Below are 24977 nucleotides of genomic sequence, written 5' to 3' on the forward strand. Positions count from 1 at the left end.
TCATTAAATTAGAAAAACTATTTTTCTAAAATTTAATTAAATCATTTAATTTAAAAATTATAATCCCATTAGGATATTATAAAACTAAATAAATAAATAAATTAAACAATAAAATTCTTTAATAATACTATTAGAAAAATTAATTCTACAATTAATTTTAATTTAGAGTATAAAATCTAAATTTTATTTATAAAGAGCAAATTCATAATTTATCTTAATACCTTAAATTGTAATAAGGTTTAAAGTTTTAGCAACGTGTTCATAATATACAAACTTAAAAATTTAATATTTAAAATTAATAAGGACAAGAGTAAGGGGTAATTTTTCCAAACTCTAAAGAGACATCAGAGTTTTTGTCCCTCTTTATTTTATTTTTTTTATTACTGGTAATGGGTTCTTTGCCTACTGTCGATGGCATCCATTGTTATCATTGCCAATTAGTAATGCGAAGGACAACCCTGCATGCTGTACATCCTCGTACTAAATTAAATCGTACTTTTTTTTTTTTTATAAAAATTGTCCTGTTTTTATTTAATTTTATATTTTTTATCAAATAAAATTAATTTTAGAAATATTTAGAGGGTTTTTTAAATAATATTTATAATTAGTTATTATTATTTTTTATTATCATTAACTTTTTATTTTATAATTATATTATTAATCTAACCCAATTATTATTTATCGTTTTATTTTACAATTAATGGACTAGGTCCAAATTTTTGTTAACATTTTAGAAACGCCATTGCCTGTATATATATATATATATATATTTGTTTTTTTTTTTTCACTGTCTACTTTCAATTCATTTCAATTCTGAGCAACAAACACAAATCCCTTCGAATCAAATCCAGCTCACTCTCTCTCGTCTCTTACCCCACCGAGCCTGTAAAATTCTTTCTTAGATAAATTTAAACAACAACAACGCGTCTAGTTCTACAACTACAATCCCTCTAATACAAGATCATTAAAAAGAAAGAAAGAAAAAAAAAATGTCAAAGAACTTCGTGAGAGAGAACGTGCCTCTCTCTCGATTCGGTGTTTTAGTCGCACAATTAGAATCCATAGGCGCCTCCGCTTCCCAACAATCCCCTGACCCTCTCCTCTCTTTCGATCTCCTGTCCGATCTCCTCTCCGCCATCGATGAAGAGCCACAGGTCCTTTCTTCCCCTTTCTCTTATAGTTTTTTTTTTTTGTTTTACCGTGCGTTTTGGATTCTCTTTGATTTATCGGTTTTTTTGGTTTAATAATGTCAGGAATCTATTTTGTTATGGCAAAGAAAATGCGAGGATGCATTGTATTCATTGCTCAAGCTTGGCGCGCGGCGGCCAGTGCGGCATTTGGCATCAGTGGCAATGGCTAAGATCATATCTAGAGGGGATAGTATTTCGATATACTCCAGAGTGAGTAGCCTCCAAGGGTTTCTTTCTGATGCTAAGAGAAGCGAACCTCAAAGAGTTGCCGGTTGGTTCAAAATATCACTTTTTTTTTCTTTAGATATGGAAAATTATGATATAAATTTACTTCTAGCATTTTATGCAAGTTGATCGTAAATTGAATTTCCCCCCCTATCAATGGATGCATTTTTCAGTGTTGAAACTCCTTGTTGGCTGTTTGGATTTATTGCAGTAATTGTATGCGTGCTGCTTACTTTTCGGGCAACTAAGCCTTTCCTGAGTGAAATGTCAATCTTGTCACTGGGACAGGACGACATTGGCTTAGATATATGTTTGAAGTCTCAAAGGGTAAGATTAGGTCTTATTGCCGGATCTAGAATTTTCGGGAGTTTTGGGAAGTTGTGGGCAATGTTGTCAAGAGGTGCTCCAGGCGAGGTGAGGCCCCAGTGCCTCTATTAGCCTCAGGCATTGGGTTTCAATGGAGCATCACCTAGGCGAGCGCCTTGTAAGTGGGTGCAAGGCATCAAGGCTAGTGCCTGCTTGAAGTTCCTTTTCTATTGAATGTTTTTTAACTTATTTATGTTTTGATGTATTTGTCATTTTTTTTAAATTTACCACAAGGAACAAATTAGGGGTATTTTGTAAAAAAAAAACAAAGATTAGGGTAAGAAAATAAAAAAAAAAAATCATTAAAGCGGGAGACAAACAGACAATGAAGGGCACTTAGAAGAGAAACACCAACCACACTTTCTTTTTTCAATAGTGGGAGTCGGAGAACAACACATCTGTACAAGTGTAGTATGGTTTGAGAGATGAGGATTTGGATTATAATCATGAAATGGAGGATAGGAAGGATTCAAGTGAAGGAGAAGAAAGCATGGATGAAGATGTTTTTGAAGATTAATGAATAAAGATGATGATATTTAATTTTGCATTTTAATCTTTTTGGTTACTACTTTAAATTATCTTATTTTGTTTTAAAGGTGCAAAACATAACTTTGTATGACTATGTTATGGTATTTTATATTTTCTTTTGATTTTCTATTGACCTAATCTTAACTGGGAAGATATATATTTTAGATTTATGTAATATAATATTACATATATATATATATATTTTTATTTATAGCATATTGCCTTGGTTCATTTGGGGGAGCGCCTAGTGCCTTGGGCATCTTACAGGCTTAGTGCCTTTTGCCTTTGACAACACTGGTTATGGGATAAGATATTGGTGTAGTGCTAACACTGGTTGTGGGATAAGATATTGGTGTGGTGCTTAAAGTGTTTTCAAATAGTTTTTTAGTAGATAGCAGAAAGATTTGAGAATCCTTTAGAATGGATTGTTTTTTCTTGGATGCCAAAAAATGATTTGTATGCATTCGTGCAATGGCTTTCATGGTGCTAGTTATGGTGCTTTTTACAGAAGTTGTAGATGGCACTTGGAGTTATTCAGGGGATGTAGTTGTGGTCTTTGAAATCCATGGGATTACATATGGGTGAATGCACAATCCCCACCCCCCCCAAGATTCAACATTTGGGTGAACCTCCAAGAGTCCCCAATACCAGTCTCATGAGACCATGGAGTTAATTTCATATGTAACCACCCTCCACCCAAAACCAACGTTTCCTTAATGCAAATAAAAGCTGATACTTATTTCATTTTTCTGCACTTTAAATTGTACAAAGCACCCATTTATATTTTTATAAAATGGAAAAAGGTAAAGCCTTGGATTTGGACTTCTCCAAAGTCCTAAACGAGGAGTGTCCACATCTTTTTTCATTTTTTTTTTTAAATCTTTTAGATTCTTCTTGACATCCAATAGTAGGGTGTGAACTTTTCGAAGCACCTTTTTATTTATTTATTCCTGCAAGGCTTTCCATTCTCTTCTCTGAACTTGATTCCTTGTAGTTAATTTTATAAGGAAAGTTATGTCAGTGCTTTCGCATGGGCAATGGTGAATTGTAAATTAGCATGAAGGATTTATTGTAATATAGAAGGCGGTACAAGGCTGTCTTCCTGGTGCTCTGTGTTTCATAACAGTGGGGAGATTTGGAGTAGGTCATTTTCTATTTGCAATGAGCAATGCGTTTGCACCATTAGGGTGGAAGGCTTATTGCTGCTGCACTTGGTGGGTTTTGGGAGGAGAAAGGATTGTAAAATTTTGTGTAGTTGTGCAATGTTTGCAGTTCCTTAGTGTTTGTTAGAGAGGAATTCTTGAATTCTTAAGGATTTTTCCATCTTCAAATCTTTATAGTGTAATGCTTTAAGGGCTTTCTAGGAGAACTCTTCTAGCTAAACTTCAGCAAGGCGCGAAAGCCTGTCTTTTTGTCAGCATTATTCCTTACATTTTACTTTTTTTTTTTGCACAATGCCATAATCTTCTAGTGTTTTTCAGATTTCATTTCTTCTAGTGTTCACAAAAAAAAGAAGCTAAATAGTTCATGTTGGGTAACTATTTTATATGAATGTTAATATATCATACATAAATTTAGATGTTAAGTAGCACCCAACTCTCTGACTAACCTATAGTAAAACTATTTGCTCTTCCTTGGCATTCTATCATAAACCTTTTATTTGTATAGGATTAGAATTTAGCTATAAAAAATGTGTTACATTCTTGCAGTCAGTTAGTGAAGCATTTTACCCTTTCAACTTTTCTTATTTGTTAAACATTTATCGTTTGATCTTCATCATGTTTTTGAATATTTGTAGGTGCTGTGCGATGCTTGGGAGAATTATATCAGCATTTTGGAAGAAAAATTACCTCAGGATTGCCTGAAACAACTATTATTGCCTCAAAACTTATGAAGTTTCATGAGGTAGTCCAGCTCAATGTGTTATATGTACACATTGACCTTTACCTTTTCTTTTGCTAACCTTATTGCAAATTGATATAGGTGTTTATCCTCTCTTACATGCCTTAGTATGGAAGTCTTTTCTCCTTGTGTAAGATTTGGGCCGTGAAATTTTTAAATTAAAAGCTGCTGCAAAAAGTTAGGTATTCACCTCGGAGTCAGAGACAGAGGTTGTCTGTCTAAAGTGGACCAATGGAATAGAATAGTTAGGACTATGCAAGAGGATAGAACTTTACGTGCTGTTCTAGTTGCCATGCCACTTGATTGACACTTTCCTTCTTCAGATTGAGATTCCCAATGTGAGGAGTAGTGTTAGTTCCTTTGGTCAATAGATAAAACATCACAAGACTGGGGCTTGTAGGAGGAATCTTCTAGTCTAATGGAGGCTTGTTCTCTTCCACGTTGGATGAAAGTCACTTGGATGCTTTGAAACCTTTTTCTTGAATGCTCAAGGAAGTAAGGTTGGCTAGCATTGCTCTGCCTTTTTAAGTGGTTGACACTTAATATTAATGAGATGCTCTAAGCTGGACCACCTCAAAATTGATAAATGGATAGATCTGATTTGGTAGATCAACTATATGAAAAAAAGAAAAAGAAAACTTAAAATGCATGATTTATCCAGCTTTTTAATGTACCAAAGTTATCATATATTTGATTTTAAAGTGAGATAAGATCTAATGCCTCACAATTTAAATTTTGGGTTGTTGATTCAATAGTTTTTGTCATGAGAACCTTAATGAAAGCAACATGTTAAATGTTAACTACCATTGATTATATATTTATATAATCTTATCTAACTTTCTTGCAAAAGTGAAGCAAATAGCGTATCCAATGTTATGTTCTTAAATCCCAAGAGCATTGAGGATTATTCGTTTCATTAATTTATTATTTAGGATCACACCAAAGTTAGTGATTTGTTAGGTAGTTTGCTTGAGAGGGATATATGTGAGGACTGGAAGTGGTATGAATTAATGGAATGGCAAATAGCCCTTTTAAGTCCTGCAGCATTTGGAGAGAGAAATTGCAAAGGCATTTGTAAGCATTGAGCATCCCTTTAGTGAGTGAGTTGAGGCATGAAATTATTAAGCAAGTGGTTTGCCGTGTGCTAATTTTGACTTGAATTTTTATTTCTATGGGCTTCTTGGAATTTCATAGCTGTTATGGTTGTCTGAAATCCCTAAATCATATTTGATCTGCATTTACTTGGCTGAAAAACTGTTTTAATTATCACAGGGGTAGTTTTCTTTATTCTTTTGCTTCTTGACTGTTCATTTATCTGTAACTATGCTTTTGGATATGTTAAACTCTAGGATTTTGTGAGACAAGAGGCTCTACTTATGCTTGAAAAAGCTTTGGAAGGGTCTGGTGGTAGTGCTTCATCTACAGCATATACAGAGGCATTCCGTCTCATCACACGTTTTGCTATAGGAGATAAATCATTTTTTGTTAGAATAGCTGGAGCTCGTTGTCTGAAGGTATTTGCTAGCATTGGTGGACCATGCCTAGGAGTTGGTGAAATTGAGAATTCAGCTTCTTATTGTGTCAAGGCAGGTTTTCCTTAGTGATGTTTTCCTTGTTATTTTACCTTCCAGAAATTTAATATTTAAGAATCTGATGTTATGAACATATGAAAATCTCTGTCGCTCTTAGTAGGCCCTCGAGGATCCTGTATCACTTGTCAGGGATGCATTTTCTGAAGCACTAGGCTCATTGCTGGCTCTTGGAATGAATCCAGAGGCTCAGGTATTCATCAAACATGTGATTCTTGTCATGTCTTTTAGTTTTTGGCCCCCATTTTCCCTCTTTCTTTTCCTTTCTGCTATCTCATAGTTTGTTGTCTTTTACCAGGTTCAACCCAGGGGAAAAGGTCCTTTTCCTCCAGCAAAAAAACTAGAAGGTGGTTTGCAGAGGCATTTGGCTTTGCCCTTCACAAAAGGTATTCACTTGATCACCCAGTATACATTTGACAGGTGTTGGCACCTTCTTATTTTCATCTGAAATCATGTTTATTAAATCAGTCTTGGTCTAATATGTATAGATGGTGTTTTGTTTAGTACGGGGCATTTCAAGTTTTAGGATTGGATATGGAGCAACTGATTTCCATTGGAGAAAGAGTTATATATTTTCAAGGCTCTGAATTTGGTTAATTTGAAAAATAAAGTGATGGTGCTTATAATTTTGAATTGAAACTTGGTTTTGCTGTTTTGTTTTGTCTTTGGTTATTTATCACTTCTATGTTTTGGTTTTCTTTATGATGGCTTGGATAGCCTGTGAGTAGCTCATCTAAAAGTTGGTGCGTGTCTACATGCTTATTGGCTTTCTACAACTACTCACAAACAGTACAAATTGCAGTGAGTGGAACTCGGTTGAAGGATGTGCGAATTGGCATAACCTTATCTTGGGTTTACTTTTTACAGGTATTTTTTAACAGAACTTACCTTGCAAAATGCTAGCCCCTCTTTCTCCTGTCTTCTTCTTCTTCTACTTCTTCTCTCTCTCATGCTTCTATTGTGCTATCGATTTTCGTGGTTGCCCACCCTTTGGTTTCCTTTAAAAGATTTCTTTCTTGATTAAAGTCTAATGTTAGAAAATTTAATGAATGAAATATTTACTAGAATTTTTATTCATAGTCTATTGTTGAACATCATCAATTTATCAATATAATTATTGCCCAAATATATTGCCCAATTATCTTATTGGAGTGTTGCCTACTAGTTGAGCTTGGTTTGAAGTCTGAGCTTTAGTTAATCTCAACCTTGTTATTTGGTTTCTAACTTTGTTTTTTCCTCCTTAAATTATATATTGCAGGCAATTCGTCTAAAGTATCTTCATCCAGATAGCGAGCTTCAACAGTATGCTTTGCAGGTTATGGAGATGCTTCGCTCAGATACTTCTGTTGATGCTCATGCACTGGTATTTGTTTCACAGAATTTTCATATTTGTTCACAAAAATTGCATATTTGTTTCTTAATCTTTTTGGTAAGTAGGATGTTTGATGAAGAGATAATGCTGTTCTGTTTTTTTATTGTATTCTTTTGACAAAGTGGAGTATATATTAAACATAGGGAAAGCTGAAGTGGGACATGGCTTAGTGCTTCCTATTCTTTTGAATTTTTTTGTATGCTGTTCTTCTATCTAACTTTTCAATTCCATATTGCAATTTGTTTTTGTTGTCAAATGATTTGTTAGTATTTTTGCAATTTAGTCGTGTTTATCTTCTAGCAAATACCTGTTTTAAAATAACTTTGGAATACCACGCTTCTGTTATGGGGACAAGAGGAACTCAAGGATAGTGTTTGCTATGCTTCATGTCAATGTTTTATGGAAGAGAAAGTAGTTTCAAACTAGTTGAATAAATATTAACTTAAAGTAGTGTAGAAGTAGTTTGTTAAATAAATGCTGAATTAGGATTCTCAAATTCTCTGAGTTGCTGGCTTTTGGATTTGTAATTGTAGGCTTTTGGTACAGCTATGATCTGACAGCCTTATCAGAGTGGTCGGATATACTGGCATCTGACAATAAGGCTATCATAATAGATTTTTTTATTTTTTTCATTTCTAGTTTGTAGACAGGAATACAATCAAAACAAGTTGAATGAATGCAAGTTACTACTCTGCATCCAGAGCTTGCTTTGTAGCATTCCATGCTATCAAAATACTTACCAACTAATCTCATTTGGTGTTTTGAAGGCTTGCATTCTTTACGTCCTCAGAGTTGGTGTAACTGATCAGATGACTGAACCTACTCAAAGGGGCTTTTTAGTTTTCCTAGGAAAGGAGGTATGCTCAAGCAAATTTGAACATGGTAGATTTATCATAAGCTGGTTCTTGTCTTGATTCTGTTCTCTTGGAAACTTGCAGCTTGAGTCTTCTGATGCCACTCCTTCCATGAAAATTGCTGCTTTACGTACTTTGTCATACACCTTGAAAACGTTGGGCGAGGTCAGACATTACTATACTGTTCATATAAAATGGTTCCTTCTGCTTTCTAATGCACTGTCCAAATATGGTCAGCATAATTTGAATAATGATGGTCCCTTGAGTTGATTGGGAAGGTGAAACTATTTAACAGTACTATTTTAGCTTGACAACATGTACAAGCTCTCCCTTTTCTTGAAAAACAGATCTGCTCCAGCCCTGGCAGCTGTTGCATCTCTTTTTTTACCCTCCTTTACCCTTTATCTTTTCTCTTGTTTAGATCCCCTATTTCCCTTCCATTATATTTGCTTCTCCTTGTGCTTTCCCTCTAATGTCACTTCTGTCTTTTGTCTATCCTCTGCTTGCCTCCCCTTTTACCTGTCTTGGTTAGTTGGGAACATCAAAGCTGTTTCAATAGTTACTTGCAAGTCTCTTCTGTTCACCAATCAGCTGTTCTGTTATGATGATCTCTGTCTTGAACATCCATTGTTATTGTAACAACCCCATTTTCTACCCACAAAATTAATATATACAATGATGGATGAGCATAAAATCTGGAATTTTTTTTATACATATGTTGTAAGCTACATATAATCTTATCCAAATTTCTACTGAAATTTCAACAGAGTCTCCTCTAAACTGAGAGATCCTAAGCTATCGACATGGACCTGTTTCACTTCTATTTTCAATTTCCATTATCGATCTAATCATCCTAGATCAATTCCACAATTTAACACCATCAAGAATACACCACATCTATTTTTTTGATTCACCATTTTATACTACAATCAATAAACACTACATATTCATCACATAATAACTAATCAATAATTATAAGGTAAAAGAATCGTAATTCAAATCTCATGCATTTATAATTGTAAAGAAAAAGAAGGATTGATTTAAGAATCTCTGAAGTCATAATTTAATAAATTTAGTTGATACATGCATCCTAATATTAAAATTTACATACATACCAAGAGAACATAGAAAAGGAGTTTATGTTTTCCTTAATTACAACTTTAATAACTATTTCACGAAACTACAAACGTGATCTACTATATATCATGAGCTTGTGAAGATCCTGTAAACAATTTAGTTTATAACAATTAGCAATAACTAAAATATGTTATAGCAAGATAAAGAAATCTTCTACTTGATTTATACATAGACAATCAATTATTAAACCATTCTTTTTTTTTTTTCCTTTGCGGAATCAATTCATATCTTGGTCGTCAATTAAATTGATATCTTAAGTACTACACCGAGTGCTAGTTAATTTCATATTTCTAGTCATCAAATCAAATTGATGCCTCTAGTACTACATTAAGTACTGGTCAATTTTATATTTTAGTCATCAATCAAATTGATGCCTCTAGTATGACACTGAGTACTCGTCAATTTCATATTCCCTTCTAGTATTCATCTCTCATCCCATACAACCAAATACATCTAATATTTATGGAAAAATAAAGAATTATCATTAAAAGCTCTAGCATGTTTATAATAGAGGAGTTAGTCTCCTACCTGCTGCTCGTGAAGGTCCTGCCTTGTTGCCTTGGAATCCTACTACAACAACCTCTCTTGTATCAACAAGTATATACATCACTCCCCATTTAGTAATTCAATGTAAGTTCACCCACAACTTAATCATTAATAACAATTTAGCTTATAATAAAAATTCCACTCTCAAAACCTCTTATCATTTAAGTCTTCTATCAAAGGAAAGATTTTTTAGAGTCAGCTACTCTAGTCATTTTTACTTATCCCCCAGAACACTGGTTACTGTTTTGATTATATTTGAAGCTATAAAATTCGGTTTTGGGTGTGTTTTGTTTCTTTTGAAAGCTAAGATACTCCAGTACAACTTTGCTGAAGGAAATAAAACCCAGTTCTGCCATTAATACACCAAAAACTATCTGTTATCACAACATGTAAGACTGTCCAGTAAGGTTCCAGTCCGACCTCCCCTTAGATTTTTTCCCATATCTGGAGTTTTGTAACTCCAAATTATGCAAGGTCAGTTTCATTTGAAAGCTAATATCCCTAACTACAACTTTTGTGAAGAAACTTATTCCATATTTTATCATTTTCAAGTCCTAAACTTGCCTGGATCTTGAGTGACGAATCTGTCCAGTTTCAAATCTAAGGTTTCTAACATGCAGCCAAGTATTTTCCTTCACTTTCCTTCCTATTCAAGACAAGTATCTCTCTTCCACATGTCTTATAACATCATTAAACTCAACCTCCCAATCAATCAATTAGTCCATTTCACATCCTGCTTGAAATAATTAAAATTCTCTCAAAGAAACATGTTCATTTTCTTTCACATTTCTTCATCAAACCATAATTCAACACAACACAAAAATTCTGTAATTCTTACGAAGTCTCAATGTTTGTAATTTAAGGCATAAACAACCTTTTCATTACAATTTAAATACAATATTTCCATTCCTTTTCAATTCATTCTCCACATCTCAATACATGCTATAATAAGTAAACAAATAACATATATACGTTGTTCTAATTTTCCTAATTCTTTCCCTTTATGGTCGGCACCACCTACTTCAATAGCACTAGGATTTCTCATCATTTGTGTATATTCTAAGTTATTTTCGTTCATCTCTAATGCAATTACATCAAACAAAATAAATTTCTCATTTCCCTCACATTTCAATATAAACCCTAACTTAAAACTTACAATTTAGGTATAAATTCCCAATTGAATTCATTTAGGCATGCATATTTAAGTCTATTGCCACTAACCTGGTGATAAAATGGTTTTTGAATCACTCAACAACTCTTTTAATCACTCTTTGCTAACCTTGTCCAAGTGATTTCATCAAGAGATGGAGAAGAAAAGATAAAAAATCCATGCCCTTCTTCCTTTGGTGAGCTGCTGGCCTTAAGAGTGAGAAAGAGAAATGTATTTATAGGCTGATCTTTTGGAATTTACACTTTTACCCACTATATTTCATATTTTGATTTTAACCCTGCCAATTCTAACTAGTCCTTCTCCTAAAATTTAATACTATTACATCTTCTCATTTCATTCAATTTCATCCATTTTCTTTAAATTAAATTTCTTTGATTTTTTATTTAACCCATTTCATTACCGGGTTGAGATTTTTTTTTTGGTTTCAATTATTTTAACCAGGGGTTTACAATTATAACCTTCTTTTAATCAATGAGAGCAGAAGTGAGCCCTTTGGTAGAGCAGTCTTGGTCTCTTTTTTATGTGTTAACTCTTGACCTCTTTTTAGTCTCTTTTCATAATACCTTTTAATTTGTACCAGCAGATTTTCTTTGATGGTATAATTGAATTACATACTGCTATTATTAACCATATCTTGGTTTTAGCATGCTTATTGTTGCTGGTCCCTAGTTTTATCATTCTAATGTCTCCATTTCAATCAAGAAGTCCATCACTTTAGCATGTTGATTTGAATTTGATGGGAGAAGCTTTATGCTTGTTTTTCCTACTAACAAAGTACGCTTTTTGTGAATTACTTGTTGGTGATTAATACGACATGAAATCCCAGGATTGGAGACTGTTATGCTGTTTTATGTACATTTTTGTTTATATGCATACTAATAGTATTTTTTAATGTGGAACTTGACCTGTTTATTTTTCAGGTTCCATTAGAATTCAAGGAACTCTTTGATAGCACAATTGTTGCTGCAGTATCTCATTCTTCTCAACTTGTAAGGATTTCATTATGTCTTACTCTTTAAATCTTATTATAATTCTTCAAATAGTTTTTCTGTAAATTTTTTGTAAAGTTATTTCGAACATCCTCTTGTTTTATCTAATTTTCAAACAGATGGTAAAGTCCCCACTTAAATGTTGTGACTGTTGTTTGACTAGAATTACTACCCTTCCCTTTCTTATGGCCTTATCATGATCTGAATTATAGTTAATTTAAATTAAAGATACTGAATGTTAGGATTGTGTCATCATAGTGCAGGACAAAGCTGTTTTGCAAAGGAAAAGTGGTGGAAATTATAGTGGTTATTAATGAAAGACCAGTTATAAATTTTTATTAAAAGAACATTGACTTCAATGAGACAAAGAAAAGAGCAAAATAAAGAATAAAAGCAAGAAGATGAGGTTGAATTATGGTTAATTTTCATGCTAGATGCATGTGGCATCTAAACAACTATCAAAATATGAGCTAGATATAAGCTTATCTATAAACTCAGTGCCCCCCTGCCCTCTTTTTTTTTTTTTTTTTTGGCTCTGGTGTAAATATAAAACCAGTAAAAATGCTAGTATTTTACTTTTGGGGGGACCTGGGTAGGAAATTTCATTTTTCTATTATGTTTCCCTATCTTCACCTGCTGCCATTTTTTTCTACACTTAATGATGATAGTGTTTTTTTATTTCAGTGTTCTTACTCTTCTGGTTTTTGCATTTATATGGTTTCCATGGTAGTTGAATATTAATTGCAAACTTGTGGCTAGGTACGCATTGAGGCTGCCTTGGCATTGCGTGTTTTGGCTGAGGTCGATCCTACATGTGTTGGTGGTTTGATTTCTTATGTTGTGACCACACTAAGTGCTTTGAGAGACAATATTACATTTGAAAAGGTATAGTTAATATTTTGACATGAGACTTGGTTCTTGTTCTATCTGTGTTAGTGTTTGCTCCCTTGTATTTAAATGTCTTGTTTGCCTCCCATAAGTAATCTGGAATCAGTTTCATGTTTGAAGTGCATAAGGTGAAAAAATTTAGGATCCTTTATGTACATTTCTTTTTCTTCTCTCTTCCTCTCTCTCTGCCTTCCTTACATTGTATGATCAAACTATCATAATTTCTTGAGTTATAAAGATACACCTTGTATTCTTAAAACTCTCCATCTCATAAAAAGTTTCCGTTGGTTGCTCTTGATGGTTTCTATGTTGTGTCCCCTCTCAATTTCAAGGCTGAGGTTTTCTGTACATGTCTGCTATAAAAGTAGTTTCATACAAGTGCGCACTGTTTGGAATTTTTCCTTGTATAGATATTCTTTTGAATTTGAATTCTCGAATAGAAGCTGTGCTTCTGATCTTGCATGCTTTTCATTTATAATTGTTCCCTAACCAATTCTCTTCCTACAGGGAAGCAATCTGAAAACTGAGCTTGATTCTTTGAATGGACAAGCTACTGTTTTGGCTGCTTTGGTTTCTATTTCACCCAAACTGCCTCTTGGCTATCCAGCCAGGTAATTATTCTAGTTTAGTTCCTACTTCCAATAAACTCGTTAACGTTACATGGTTGTTGAACATGATTTAATTTTGCAAACTGTTGAGTTTCAAAGTGAATTGCTTCACATTTCCGTAAACTCCTAATAAACTAGTCAGCAAGAGTGGCTTGGTATTCAAACTGGGTGTTTGTATTTCTTTGATCATTGTAATTTATTCTTCAAATGCTCATGTGAATAGTCAGAGTCCATTATAAAATAAAAAAAAATAACCAAGGGGGACAATGAATGAATGAAATTTCACTTTGAGGAATGCCTATGTGATTTTAGATTCAAAATGTCCTACTATATCCTACCAAACTTTGAGATAATTGGCATATTTATATAAAAGCAACACAGTTGGTTATAGATTTCGAATCCCATACCTTTTGAGCAAAGTGATAAGTTTTGCAGCTGCTAATGGTCATTTTTCTTTTGTAAAAATGGTCTGAATGTCTCTCAATGGAGGATCTCTTCTCTTTAAATAACGAAGTATCAACATAATTACATTCTACAATCACTCCTGGAACATAATTACAATCTCTCTTAAAATGTAACCATATGCAACTAATTTCCTATCAATCAATCTTCCTATATCAAGCTTCTAAATCAAGTAATTGCATATCAATCTTTCTAAATCAAGACATTACAGTTAACATCCCCCAAAAATTGATGTGTGTGGATCACAAAGCATTAATTTGTCAACCATGAATTGATGTCAATGATGAGATAGAGCCTTGGTAACGGGGAGTAATCAGATGTTAGTCAAGTGCTTAACGAATAGAATGAAAATCTACTGCAATGCTTGATGCAGTCATTGAAAATCAGATTGGTAGCAATTTGAACAACACTTGTGTTATTAGCATGGAGAGGAGTAGTAGTATGTTGAGGAATGCCAAGTTTGCCTAGCAAACCCCAAAGCCAAACAATCTAAGAGCATATGAATGACATAGCAAGATATTTAGACTCGGTTGAGGATTTAGAAACTGTCCTTTACTCTTCTAAGAAATAAAAAAACATGGACCAACCAGTAATTGAACGAGTGTCAGGACAACTAGCTCAATTCGCATCACTATAACTTAACTGTAAAAAAGTCCTAGAAGGAAAGAATAACCCATGACCAGAAGTACCATGAGATAAAGAAGGATACATCGTACAATGATCAAGTGAGGATGGCGAGGAGCTTGTATAAACTGACTAAATTGCCAAATATCAAGCCAAGTAATTGTCAGATTCTTCAAACTCCCTTTTAGTTTTTGATATGATGAGGCATTAAATCATAACTTTCCATCATCTTGTTGTAGCTTCAAGTCGACCTCTATTTATAAAAGGACCAAGTTACCGGACTTAACTAGCAAGGGTGAGAACCTCTTGAGTATACTTGTGTCATTGCAATAGTACACTAGTCGAACAACTTTACCAAGAAAATAGTGCAAGCTATCAAGATTTTTCTTATGAAATGAAGCGTAAAGATAAGCTTTTAGCTGCTCAATCAATTGAGAATTAGACCTTGTAATAACAATAGCATTCATATATACAAGAAGTGCAACAATTCTAATAGCAATCTTTTGAAGTAAGAGAGAGGAGTGAAACTGACTTTGAATAAAATTAAATCAAGAAGAGTAGAATGAAACTTCTCCAACCAGACACATGGTGCTAGTTTCATTCCATATATAGATCACTTTAAACGACAAACCATAGGAGGAGTGAGTGAACATGTAGGTGGAGTCGTCATATATTTCTTATTTGAGGTCTCCTTGTTGAAATGCATTCCTCACATCTATATGTTGGAATAACCACCCTTATAAGGCAGCGATAGCTGTAACTATGTGACAGTAGTCATTTTAGCCACAAGTGCAAACATTTCATCATTATCAAGCCATACTCTTGTCGATTTTCAAGAGCCACCAAACAGGCTTTGTAACTTGCAATTGAACCATTAGGATGTAGCTTTATGCTATAAACCCATTTGCAGTCAAGAAGTTTGATGCCACCAGGACAATGAACAATATTCCTTAGTAAGACTTAGGTTTAGTAGTATAGTTGAAGAGTTGCAGGAGAGAATTCAGATGTGAAATCCAAGATGATTGACGAGGTTCAGCCAGAACATGATCTGGTGTCGAAGGTTAGATTAGACAATGTGACTAGTGGACTACAAGATTGTTTAGTTGTGGTAGCTTCTGGTATTTGCCAAACCACAATGAGAAAAACTATTTGGTTAGCCAAATAGCTTCTACTTTTTGCATGGACCTCACATATAGTTGCATTTCAAATATTGGTTTTGTAGAAGCTAAAATGACTTGTTTTTCATTTATTTTGCATGTAAAAAAATGTGTCATAATAGTTTTAAAAAAACATATATTTTTTAAACATTTTTTAAAAAATTATAACTAAAAGTGTTTTTCTCAAACCTATTTTTTTAAATTGTAATTGTAAAATCTACCACAATGCCAAATACACATTATATCTCTAATATACAATTCCTGACTTAAATTGTTCAGTAGAATTCAACACATCATCAAAATTAGAGAGCAAAACTAAAAAGGAATCATGAGAAGGAGATTGAATGAAATATCAATTTTCAAAGAAGACCACATTTCATGAAATTCGAAGTTTATTAGCATCCTAATCATATCACACAAACCCTTTATGGACATTACTATATCCTAGAAAAGCACATCCAATCGATTGAGTAGCAAACTTGTGTCATTCAATGGATTGTAAGTGAATCAAATAAACACAACCAAAGATACGAAGGGCACCAAATACGGAGAATCAAAATTGAGAACTTGGGATGGTAGACAATTAATTAAATAAACAATTGTAGATAATGTTTCTACCCAAAATCTAAGTTGTACAAAAGAGTTAGTTAACAAAGTATGAACATCTAAAAGATGATGATTCTTACACGATGGAACCCTATTATGTTGATGTTGAGGTGTGATGGACAAGAACATTAGAAGATAATACCCTTTATTTAGATAAAATTGAAAGTCCATGGATATATACCCCTATAATCATATCTTAGAGTGTGTTTTGGAGGTAACTTTTGTGGTTGTGGTTTTAAAAAGTAAGTTTTAAAAAAGTGTGGTTAGGTGTGGTTAGTTGGATTTAGATACGTATTTGGTAAAAATTGTGGTTGTGGTTTTAAAAAGTAAGTTTTAAAAAAGTGTGGTTAGGTGTGGTTAGTTGGATTTAGATACGTATTTGGTAAAAATTGTAGTTGAGGTTTATGTGTAGCAAAAAACATGTATAAATGTTTGGTTTGTGTTTGGAAGTATGGTTGCAGTTGCTTTTTCAAGTGCTTTTTATTTGAAAATGTATCAAAATAATTTTTTTATTTTTTAAAAATTATTTTTGATATCAACGTATCAAATTGATCTAAAAACACAAAAAAATAAAATAATTTGAAGTAAAGAAAAAAAATATCATTTTTTTTTTTAAAATGCTTTTGAAATGCAAAAACAAATAACGTTTTATGAAACTCAATTAAAAAAGCATGTAAAAATTGCTTCACAAAAATTGTTTTTCACACTCAATTTTTTAAGGGGCCCCATAATATAAAATGCAGTTTGGTATCTTACCAAACACTTTACTGCGTTTTTGGCACTGCAAACTCAAAAGTTAAAGGTAAACAAACGCATCGTTAGAATCTTACTACAAGTAGAAAATTGATTGGCAACAAAAGTTTGAAAGACAATAAGCATATCAGCTTTAGAATGAGGAAAATATACCCATAAAAAATGACTTTTATCATAAATAAACATCACAAAATACTTTTGCTAAGCATGTGAAATAACATAATTGACACCCTTATAGATTAGTATGAATGATCTCAAAACAAGTAGATGCTTGACTACCATGTGAATAAAGGTTAAGGACTTGCTTTTACCAAGTTTACAAGAACCATACTTAGAAGACTTAAGGTAAAAACAAGTCTTTATTGCCCAAATAAACATGTTTTATAAGACAAGTAAAAACAACAAAACTAGGGTGGCCAAATTTCTTATGCCATACATGACTATTATTAACAATCGCAGCACAACCGAAAGAAACGGATCTAGAAATGGAAAATTGGAGAGGAAAGAGACGACCCATTTTAGACTCCTTTGCTATCACTTTTTTGGACACATGATTTGAGCACAACAATCATCATGATCAAAGTGAATTTTACAATTAGTATCAACCAATTGGCCACATAAATTAAATTGATAGATAAATTTGTAAACACAAATACATTATTAAAGGAAGACCTCAAAGTTCCAATTTTAGTGATAGGAAGAGTACTGTCATTGGTTATTTGAATATGCTGCTCACCCTTATACTTACAAATAGTATGCATAGCATATGTTCTATCATATGATTGGAAACTACAAAATCAACTAATAAGTAAGTTGATTCCCCCTACCTTGTATGCTGAGGGGCAAAAAAAATCAATTGTTGGACCATCTTGCAAGTGAGAGGAGATAAAAATTTGCTTACAAATTATTGTTATAGAGAAGGATCCAAAGAGGCGGCCACAAAATTAGACTAGACAACATTATGAGGGCTAGAGCATGTCGATTTTGAGGTCGAACTTGATAATTTTTAATGATGTGCCCCTGCTTTTTGCAATAATTGCAAATTTTTTTTGTTAAAGCACCTTGTGATATGTCCAAACTCCTTGCAATTGTAGCATTAAGTCAATGACTTGGATCTTCCTTTGTCCTAAGCAGCATATGTCACATTAACCATTGTCGATATTATAGTTTCTGAATTAAGACCATGTTGAGTGACTAGGTGTTGTTCTTCACTGACTAGACCTCATAGGGATAGTAAAATGAACATATCAGCATATTCACTCCATAAATTAAGAAATCCAGAATAAATGCTAATTTATTCCAATTAGCTTGGCGGTAGTTGCCGATTTCTTAGTCCAATTAAACTTTTGGGCAACATTATTATGAGAATAAATGCTCCTAAGATAAGTCCACATCTCCATAGCCAAAGTGAATGGTTGAAGATGATTCACCATATATAGTTCAATAGAACCTAGTAATCAAGAGATAATATGAGCATCCTTGCTCTCCCAGGAATCAATCTACTTGGGATTAGTGGGAGCCTTAGATGACCCACCCAAGTGACCCCATAATTCTTTGCCCTTAACAAATGTTTTGAATTGAAACTCAAGTGGAGCAATTCTTTCCATTAAAATGGACAATATAATTTTCTTTTTTCATGATAAATCAGAAGAAAAGAATTGAACTAGTGAAAAAATGGAGCTTGATGTAAAAAAGAACTTTAAATTGTTGGGAATGGGAACTTCAAAAGTACCTAACTAGGCTGCTGTAATGTCCAACCAAAACAGAATCTATTTACACCCAGAAATTGTCTATAGTCCTTAACCAAGTCAAGTCTTAAGAAAGAAACCCAAGAAAAATATCCCACAACATGATCCACAAAAAATACTAACTAAAAGAGTTAAGCACAAAATTTAGAATTTTAGCTCTAATACTTGTCAAAATGATCTGAATACCGTTTCAATTGAGGATTTTTCTCTGTAAATAGTGAAGTATCAACATAATTACATCCTGGACCATAATTACAATCTCTAAGAAGGTAACTATATACAACTAATTGCCTATTAATCAATCTTTCTAGATCAAGCTCCCTAAATCAACTAATTTATCAATTAATCTTCCTAAATCAAGATATTACAGCTAACAATTATTCTGGAGAACCCTTTTGTCTGGTTGGGAAATTCCTTTATTCTAGAAAGCCCTCTTGTTCTGATTTACTAGCTTCTTTTTATTTCTTTTAGAGTCGCATGGTTTCTTTTAATCATGCATGCATTAACTAAATGTTGGGTATTTGAAGGGTGCTCAAACTTTACATACCGAATAGGCACCGGTACATTGAAAATATTGAAGGATAACTTTTCAATCTCTTGCAGGATTGGAAGTATAATTTTATACTAGGATTCTTCAGACCTATTATTTGAGTTGAATTTCCAATCCCCATAAACATAAAACATGGTTACATAAGATATTTTACAGCACATGATAGATGTATTTGCATGTGGACCACATATTGGTGTGTCCATCATTTCATTTGGATTTATTTTCTTGGTGCTGTACTCATGCTTGTATTTGCGTCTGACTGTTAAAACTGCTTTATAATTGTCTTCTTGTGCTCAGATTACCAAGATCAGTGCTGGAACTTTCAAAGAAAATGCTAACAGAATCTTCAAGAAATCCTATAGCCGCAATAGTTGAGAAAGAAGCTGGATGGTTACTTTTGTCCTCGCTATTATCTTCAATGCCAAAGCAGGTTTGCAGCCATTCTATATTCATTATGTACTGTAACCACAGCGTGAATGTTATGGTTATATTTATTCATTAGTCTCAGTAACCACTATATGTAAGTTATGGTGTTGTTCTTGATGCATGTAGGAGCTTGAAGACCAGGTTTTTGATATTCTTTTGCTATGGGCTACCCTCTTTAGTGGAAATCCAGAACGAGAAATTCAAAAAATTGAAGATTTGGCTTCTACGATATGGTAAGCTCATACATCAAAGCATTATTTGTCTATACTCTGTTGGCAACTGACAAGTGATCCCATCTTTCAATATCTCTTTATACTTCAGTTCTTTTTAAGAAACAAATGCATCCTTTCTTTTTGTTTAGCTTAGAATGTGGTTATATTAAAAAACTTCCCTTTTCGGATGAAAAGAAAATTTTGGTTGATTGAAGGTGAGAGCACAATTGAATAAAGGATAGTAAGGCATCCAATCAGTAGCCTTCCCATCTCATTCTATGTCAGCTAATAAAACCTAAAAAAGTGATTTGGAATTAGTGTGCCTTAAGCAGGTTTTGAATCATTTTATCCTCCTTCAATCACTTAAAAGAGCGTGATGCTTGAAAATTCTATAAGTTTTCTCTACTAAAAGATGATAGCATTTGCCAGTAGCACATTTTCACAAAATCTTGCATTCATTGCCTTTTCCAAAGCAATGCATGAAGAGTATCGTTTCACTTATTTTGGATGCTTGTAACTTGGAGTAGTAAGCTTATTCCGAATCATTTTATCCTCCCTCAATCACTTAAAAGAGCACGATGCTTGAAAATTCTAGAAGTTTTCTCTACTAAAAGATGATAGCACTTGCCAGTAGCACATTTTCACAAAACCTTGCATTCATTGCCTTTTCCAAAGCACTGCATGAAGAGTTTTGTTTCACTTATTTTGGATGCTTGTAACTTGGAGTAATAAGCTACACATATCCCTAGTCATTGTACAATAATTAGAAAGACGCTCTGTTTCCTCCCTGTCAAAGCATATCTTAAAAAATCACTCGAAATGTTTTACGAGGTCTCTTTTCAGCCTCAACTAAAAATTCTGTGTACATTTTCTAGATGAAATTTTCAAATATTGATGAAACGTTCATGAAACAAACAACATCAGTTTTGAATATCAGTGAATGGTTCAATTTTGACCTAGGAAGAATCAGATCTTGACACTCTTGTCATATACAAGTATAAAAGAATGTAGAAATATTGTCAGCCGTTTTTTTGGTATTCTAATGAACCCTAGCACAAAGAGTGTGGAAATATGTAGACTTGCTGTTTTTCTATTTCTGTGTTTTCTTGTGGATTTTTATGATGAGAAGGACGAGTTCTAGAGAATAATTTGGAGTTCTTGTAGGAACCATGCTTCATTGAATGTGAGATAGATCTCTGCTAAATATCCAATCCAGAATACCTTTTGTTTTGTTTCCTATTTATAACTATTTCTAGTTGAAAAGATGCCTTTGATACAGCATGTTGCCACTGATGATATTGTGTTTGCTCTTTCTTTTTGCTTTTTGTAGCGTATGGTCTGCTGCTGTTGATGCACTGACAGCATTTGTAAGATGCTTTATTTCTCATAATGCAGCAAACAATGGGATTCTACTTCAACCAGTTATGGTATACTTGAGTAGGTACAGTTATTACCAGAGTTTCTTCAACCTGCACCCAGCCTCTTCATTTCTTTTGAATTTTGATTTGGTTAGCTTCATCAAGTGTTATGATTCATACTAAAAATTTGATTGTATTATAAAACAGTGCCCTGTCCTATATACTACTGCTACAACGCAAGGAAATGCCTAATATTAAGCCTGCAATGGACATATTCATCATCAGAACGTTAATGGCCTATCAGGCCCTCCCTGATTCAATGGCATATAAAAGTGACCATCCTCAGATTATCCAATTATGTACTGTTCCATTTAGGTAATCATGTCTTATACTTGTATGGTGGTAATTTATTTCGTTTTTCATTTGTTTCTTTGTTGTGAAGATCGACACTTTTTTTTAATGTACAAAACTTATATATTTTTTCAGTTTTGTGTGTGTGAAAGAATTGCATGACTGATTTTGTTTGTGTTCCTTAATGTTGAATAAAAGGGATGCTGCTAGATGTGAGGAAAGTTCATGCTTGAGGTTATTGCTAGACAAAAGAGATGCATGGTTGGGTCCTTGGATTCCTGGAAGGTGCTTGGATCTTCATTATTTTCTTGTACCATTCTTTTACAATTTCTATTAGTTGGGTTTTCTGTTAATTGTTTTGTTACAATCATCATGTCATGTTTCAATAATTCATATAGAATCTTGAACTCTCTCTAAAAACTCCTTTGCTCATGTCTTTAATTAGGGATTGGTTTGAAGATGAAGTTCGTGCTTTTCAAGGTGGAAAAGATGGCCTTATGCCTTGTGTATGGGACAATGAACCCTCAACTTTTCCTCTGGTAATGACTATTTCATTGTTTCTAGTTGACGTTAGATGTTTTATTATTTTTTTATGGTATTTTTTTTTTTGTATTTATTATTCTTGTTGTTATGTTACTTTACTCCGTATCCTGGACTTTATTTTGTTCTTGAAGCCAGAAACAATAAACAAGATGTTGGTGAACCAGATGCTCCTTTGCTTTGGAATCATGTTTGCTTCTCAAGTAAGGGGATCTAGTGTTTGGCTTGACTTTTGTTTATCAATTTTTTAGTTGCAAGGGTGAGATGTCTAACATTTATGTTTTCTGCTGATAATATATCCCAGGATAGTGGTGGGATGTTGTTGCTTCTTGGAATGGTTGAGCAATGTCTAAAAGCTGGAAAAAAGCAATCATGGCATGAAGCCAGTGTTACCAATATATGTGTTGGGTTACTCGCAGGATTGAAGGTTCTTGGAATCCCCTTTTGATTTGGTTAAAGCTCACTATATGGTTCAACATTTTTCATTCAGGATTTTACGCTATTTTCAGGCTTTGATTGCTTTACGTCCCCAACCTTTGGGACCTGAGATATTGAATGGAGCTCAGGCAATTTTTCAGGTACTTAATTTTTAGGGTTTTTTTTTTTTTAGGGGGGGGGTTGACCACCTTTGTTTGGTTAGGTGAGTGGGGGAAGGAGGCTAATATTTACTAGCCTTGGAAACCCACCTTTACACTATTGACAATTACTCAATAACTATTCTTGTAACATCGCACCTTTGTATTTACCTTGAAGCAAAGGCACCCCTAGCAGAATGCCTTGCATTGAATCTATGACTTATTTACCTTGAAGCAAAGGCACCCCTAGCAAAATGCCTTGCATTGAATCTATGATTAATCATGGATGTGGTTGTCACTATGCCCTTTTCTTCATTTGCTTACTTTAATTTGTCAGAGTATTCTGGCAGAGGGAGACATTTGTGCATCCCAACGTAGAGCATCATCAGAAGGTCTTGGTCTACTAGCTCGCCTGGGAAATGATATCTTTACAGCCAAAATGGTTAGTTCCACACTAATGTCTATTGTAATTTTTCTCATGAACTTGATTGTAATTGTGATGTGGAGATGTTATTATGAAAAGTTGTTAAATTTTGGCTTCTCACTATTTCATAATGAATTCTTGAATATATACAGCATCTACAGATCTATATTAGGACAGCTATTAACTACACATAAATAGGTGTTATTGCTAGGTTTTGATTTATAGGAAATGATATCTGACTTATTGTTTTTACTCCCTACAAATCAGCCTTAATTACTTCAAAATCTTCAACACTCCCCCTCAATCTGGATGGAAGAGATCTTTCATTCCCAGCTTGTCCAAGATGTTTTTGAACACAGGATTCTGAATACCTTTAGTAAGTATATCAACAAGTTGTTCCCAGTAGGCATAAAAAGAGTGCATATCAATCCACTCTCTAACTTTGATGAAATGTCTGTCTACCTCCACATGTTTAGTTTTATCATGTTGCACTAGATTGTGTGCTATTGCAATGGCAGACTTATTGTCACAGTACAACTTCATTGGTTCATCCCAATTGATTCTTAAATCTTCTAGGATAATCTTCATTCATAGTAACTCATAAATTCCAAGGGCCATTGATCTGAATTCTGCTTTTGCACTTGATCTTGACACAACACTTTGTATTTTTGCTTCTCCATGTCACAAGATGTCCTCCCAGCAGAGTACAATAACCTGATGTTGATCTTCTATTTGTTAATGCACCAGTATAGTCTGCATCTGAATAGCATTCAAGGTTCAGATTCCCACGATTTTTATATAAAATTCCTTTTCCAAGAGTAGACTTCAAGTATTTGAGGAGTCTATATACTGCATGGAGATGTGATTCTTTCGAGTTGTGCATAAATTGACTTACCACACTCATGACATAAGCAATATCTGGACGAGTGTGAGCTAAGTACAATTTTCCAACTAACCTTTGATATTAACCCTTGTCAGTTATGGCTTCTTTCTTGTCATTCTCAAGTTTGTGCTTTAGATCAATAGGTGTTTGACATGGTTTGCAGTCTACCATTCCTGTTTCCTTTAGAAGGTTAAGAATATACTTCTTTTGAGAGATAAAAATCCCCTTTTCTGAATGTGCCACTTATATGCCAAGAAAGTATTCCAACTTCCCCAATTCCTTGATTTCAAATTCTGCTGAACGCCTCTTTCTCAACTTATCTCTTTCCAAAAAATCGTCGTCTGTTATTATAATGTTATCAACATAAACAATCAAAATAGTAACTCTCCCTGAAATGGAGTGTTTGATGAACAAAGAATGATCTCCTTGGCTTTGCTGATATCCCATACAAACCATGACTTTGGTGAACCTTTCAAACTAGGCTCTAGGAGATTGTTTTAAGCCATAGAGTGCCTTCTTTAGTTTGCAAACTTGGTTGGGGAGAAGGGAGTGACTGAATCCTGGTGGTGGATCTATATAAACCTCTTCTTCCAACTCTCCGTGTAAGAAGGCATTCTTAACATTATATTGCTTCATACACCATCCAAGATTAGCAAATAAAGAAAACAGAATTTAAATGGTGTTCATCTTAGCAACTAGAGCAAATATCTTTTGATAGTCTATCTCAAATGTTTGTGTAAATTCTTTTGCAATTAGCCTAACTTTGTACCTTTCTAGGCTGCCATCAGCTTTATATTTCAGGGCATATATTCACTTACACGTTACTGTTTTCTTCTCTTTTGGTAACTTAACTATTTTCCATGTTTGATTCCTCTTATGACATTTTTCCAATTCTCATTTCTTAGAGCCTTATGCAAGGTTTTTGGGATAGGTATGGTGTTTA

At 33.7% G+C, this 24977-nt stretch overlaps 1 protein-coding gene across 3 annotated transcripts in view; it reads left to right on the top strand.

Moving 5' to 3' along the window:
- Positions 1 to 787: 787 nt before the first annotated feature.
- Positions 788 to 24977, top strand: part of SWEETIE (HEAT repeat-containing protein) — a 42052-nt gene continuing 17862 nt past the window's right edge. For all 3 annotated transcript variants that reach the window (XM_011036735.1, XM_011036737.1, XM_011036736.1), the window contains exons 1-23: positions 788 to 1154; positions 1254 to 1461; positions 4108 to 4214; positions 5561 to 5797; positions 5904 to 5993; positions 6099 to 6186; positions 6603 to 6667; positions 7059 to 7163; positions 7940 to 8029; positions 8111 to 8191; positions 11801 to 11869; positions 12629 to 12754; positions 13265 to 13368; positions 19563 to 19695; positions 19818 to 19924; positions 21234 to 21344; positions 21469 to 21636; positions 21811 to 21897; positions 22058 to 22151; positions 22287 to 22355; positions 22457 to 22579; positions 22662 to 22730; positions 23065 to 23169. In XM_011036735.1, the coding sequence (XP_011035037.1) occupies positions 990 to 1154; positions 1254 to 1461; positions 4108 to 4214; positions 5561 to 5797; positions 5904 to 5993; positions 6099 to 6186; positions 6603 to 6667; positions 7059 to 7163; positions 7940 to 8029; positions 8111 to 8191; positions 11801 to 11869; positions 12629 to 12754; positions 13265 to 13368; positions 19563 to 19695; positions 19818 to 19924; positions 21234 to 21344; positions 21469 to 21636; positions 21811 to 21897; positions 22058 to 22151; positions 22287 to 22355; positions 22457 to 22579; positions 22662 to 22730; positions 23065 to 23169 (2601 nt within the window). In that variant the 5' untranslated portion in view covers positions 788 to 989. The remainder of the gene's footprint in view (positions 1155 to 1253; positions 1462 to 4107; positions 4215 to 5560; positions 5798 to 5903; positions 5994 to 6098; positions 6187 to 6602; positions 6668 to 7058; positions 7164 to 7939; positions 8030 to 8110; positions 8192 to 11800; positions 11870 to 12628; positions 12755 to 13264; positions 13369 to 19562; positions 19696 to 19817; positions 19925 to 21233; positions 21345 to 21468; positions 21637 to 21810; positions 21898 to 22057; positions 22152 to 22286; positions 22356 to 22456; positions 22580 to 22661; positions 22731 to 23064; positions 23170 to 24977) is intronic.

The sequence above is a fragment of the Populus euphratica genome, unplaced genomic scaffold (genome assembly GCF_000495115.2).
Source record: "Populus euphratica unplaced genomic scaffold, PopEup_1.0 scaffold99.1, whole genome shotgun sequence".
In the NCBI taxonomy this organism is placed as follows: domain Eukaryota; kingdom Viridiplantae; phylum Streptophyta; class Magnoliopsida; order Malpighiales; family Salicaceae; genus Populus; species Populus euphratica.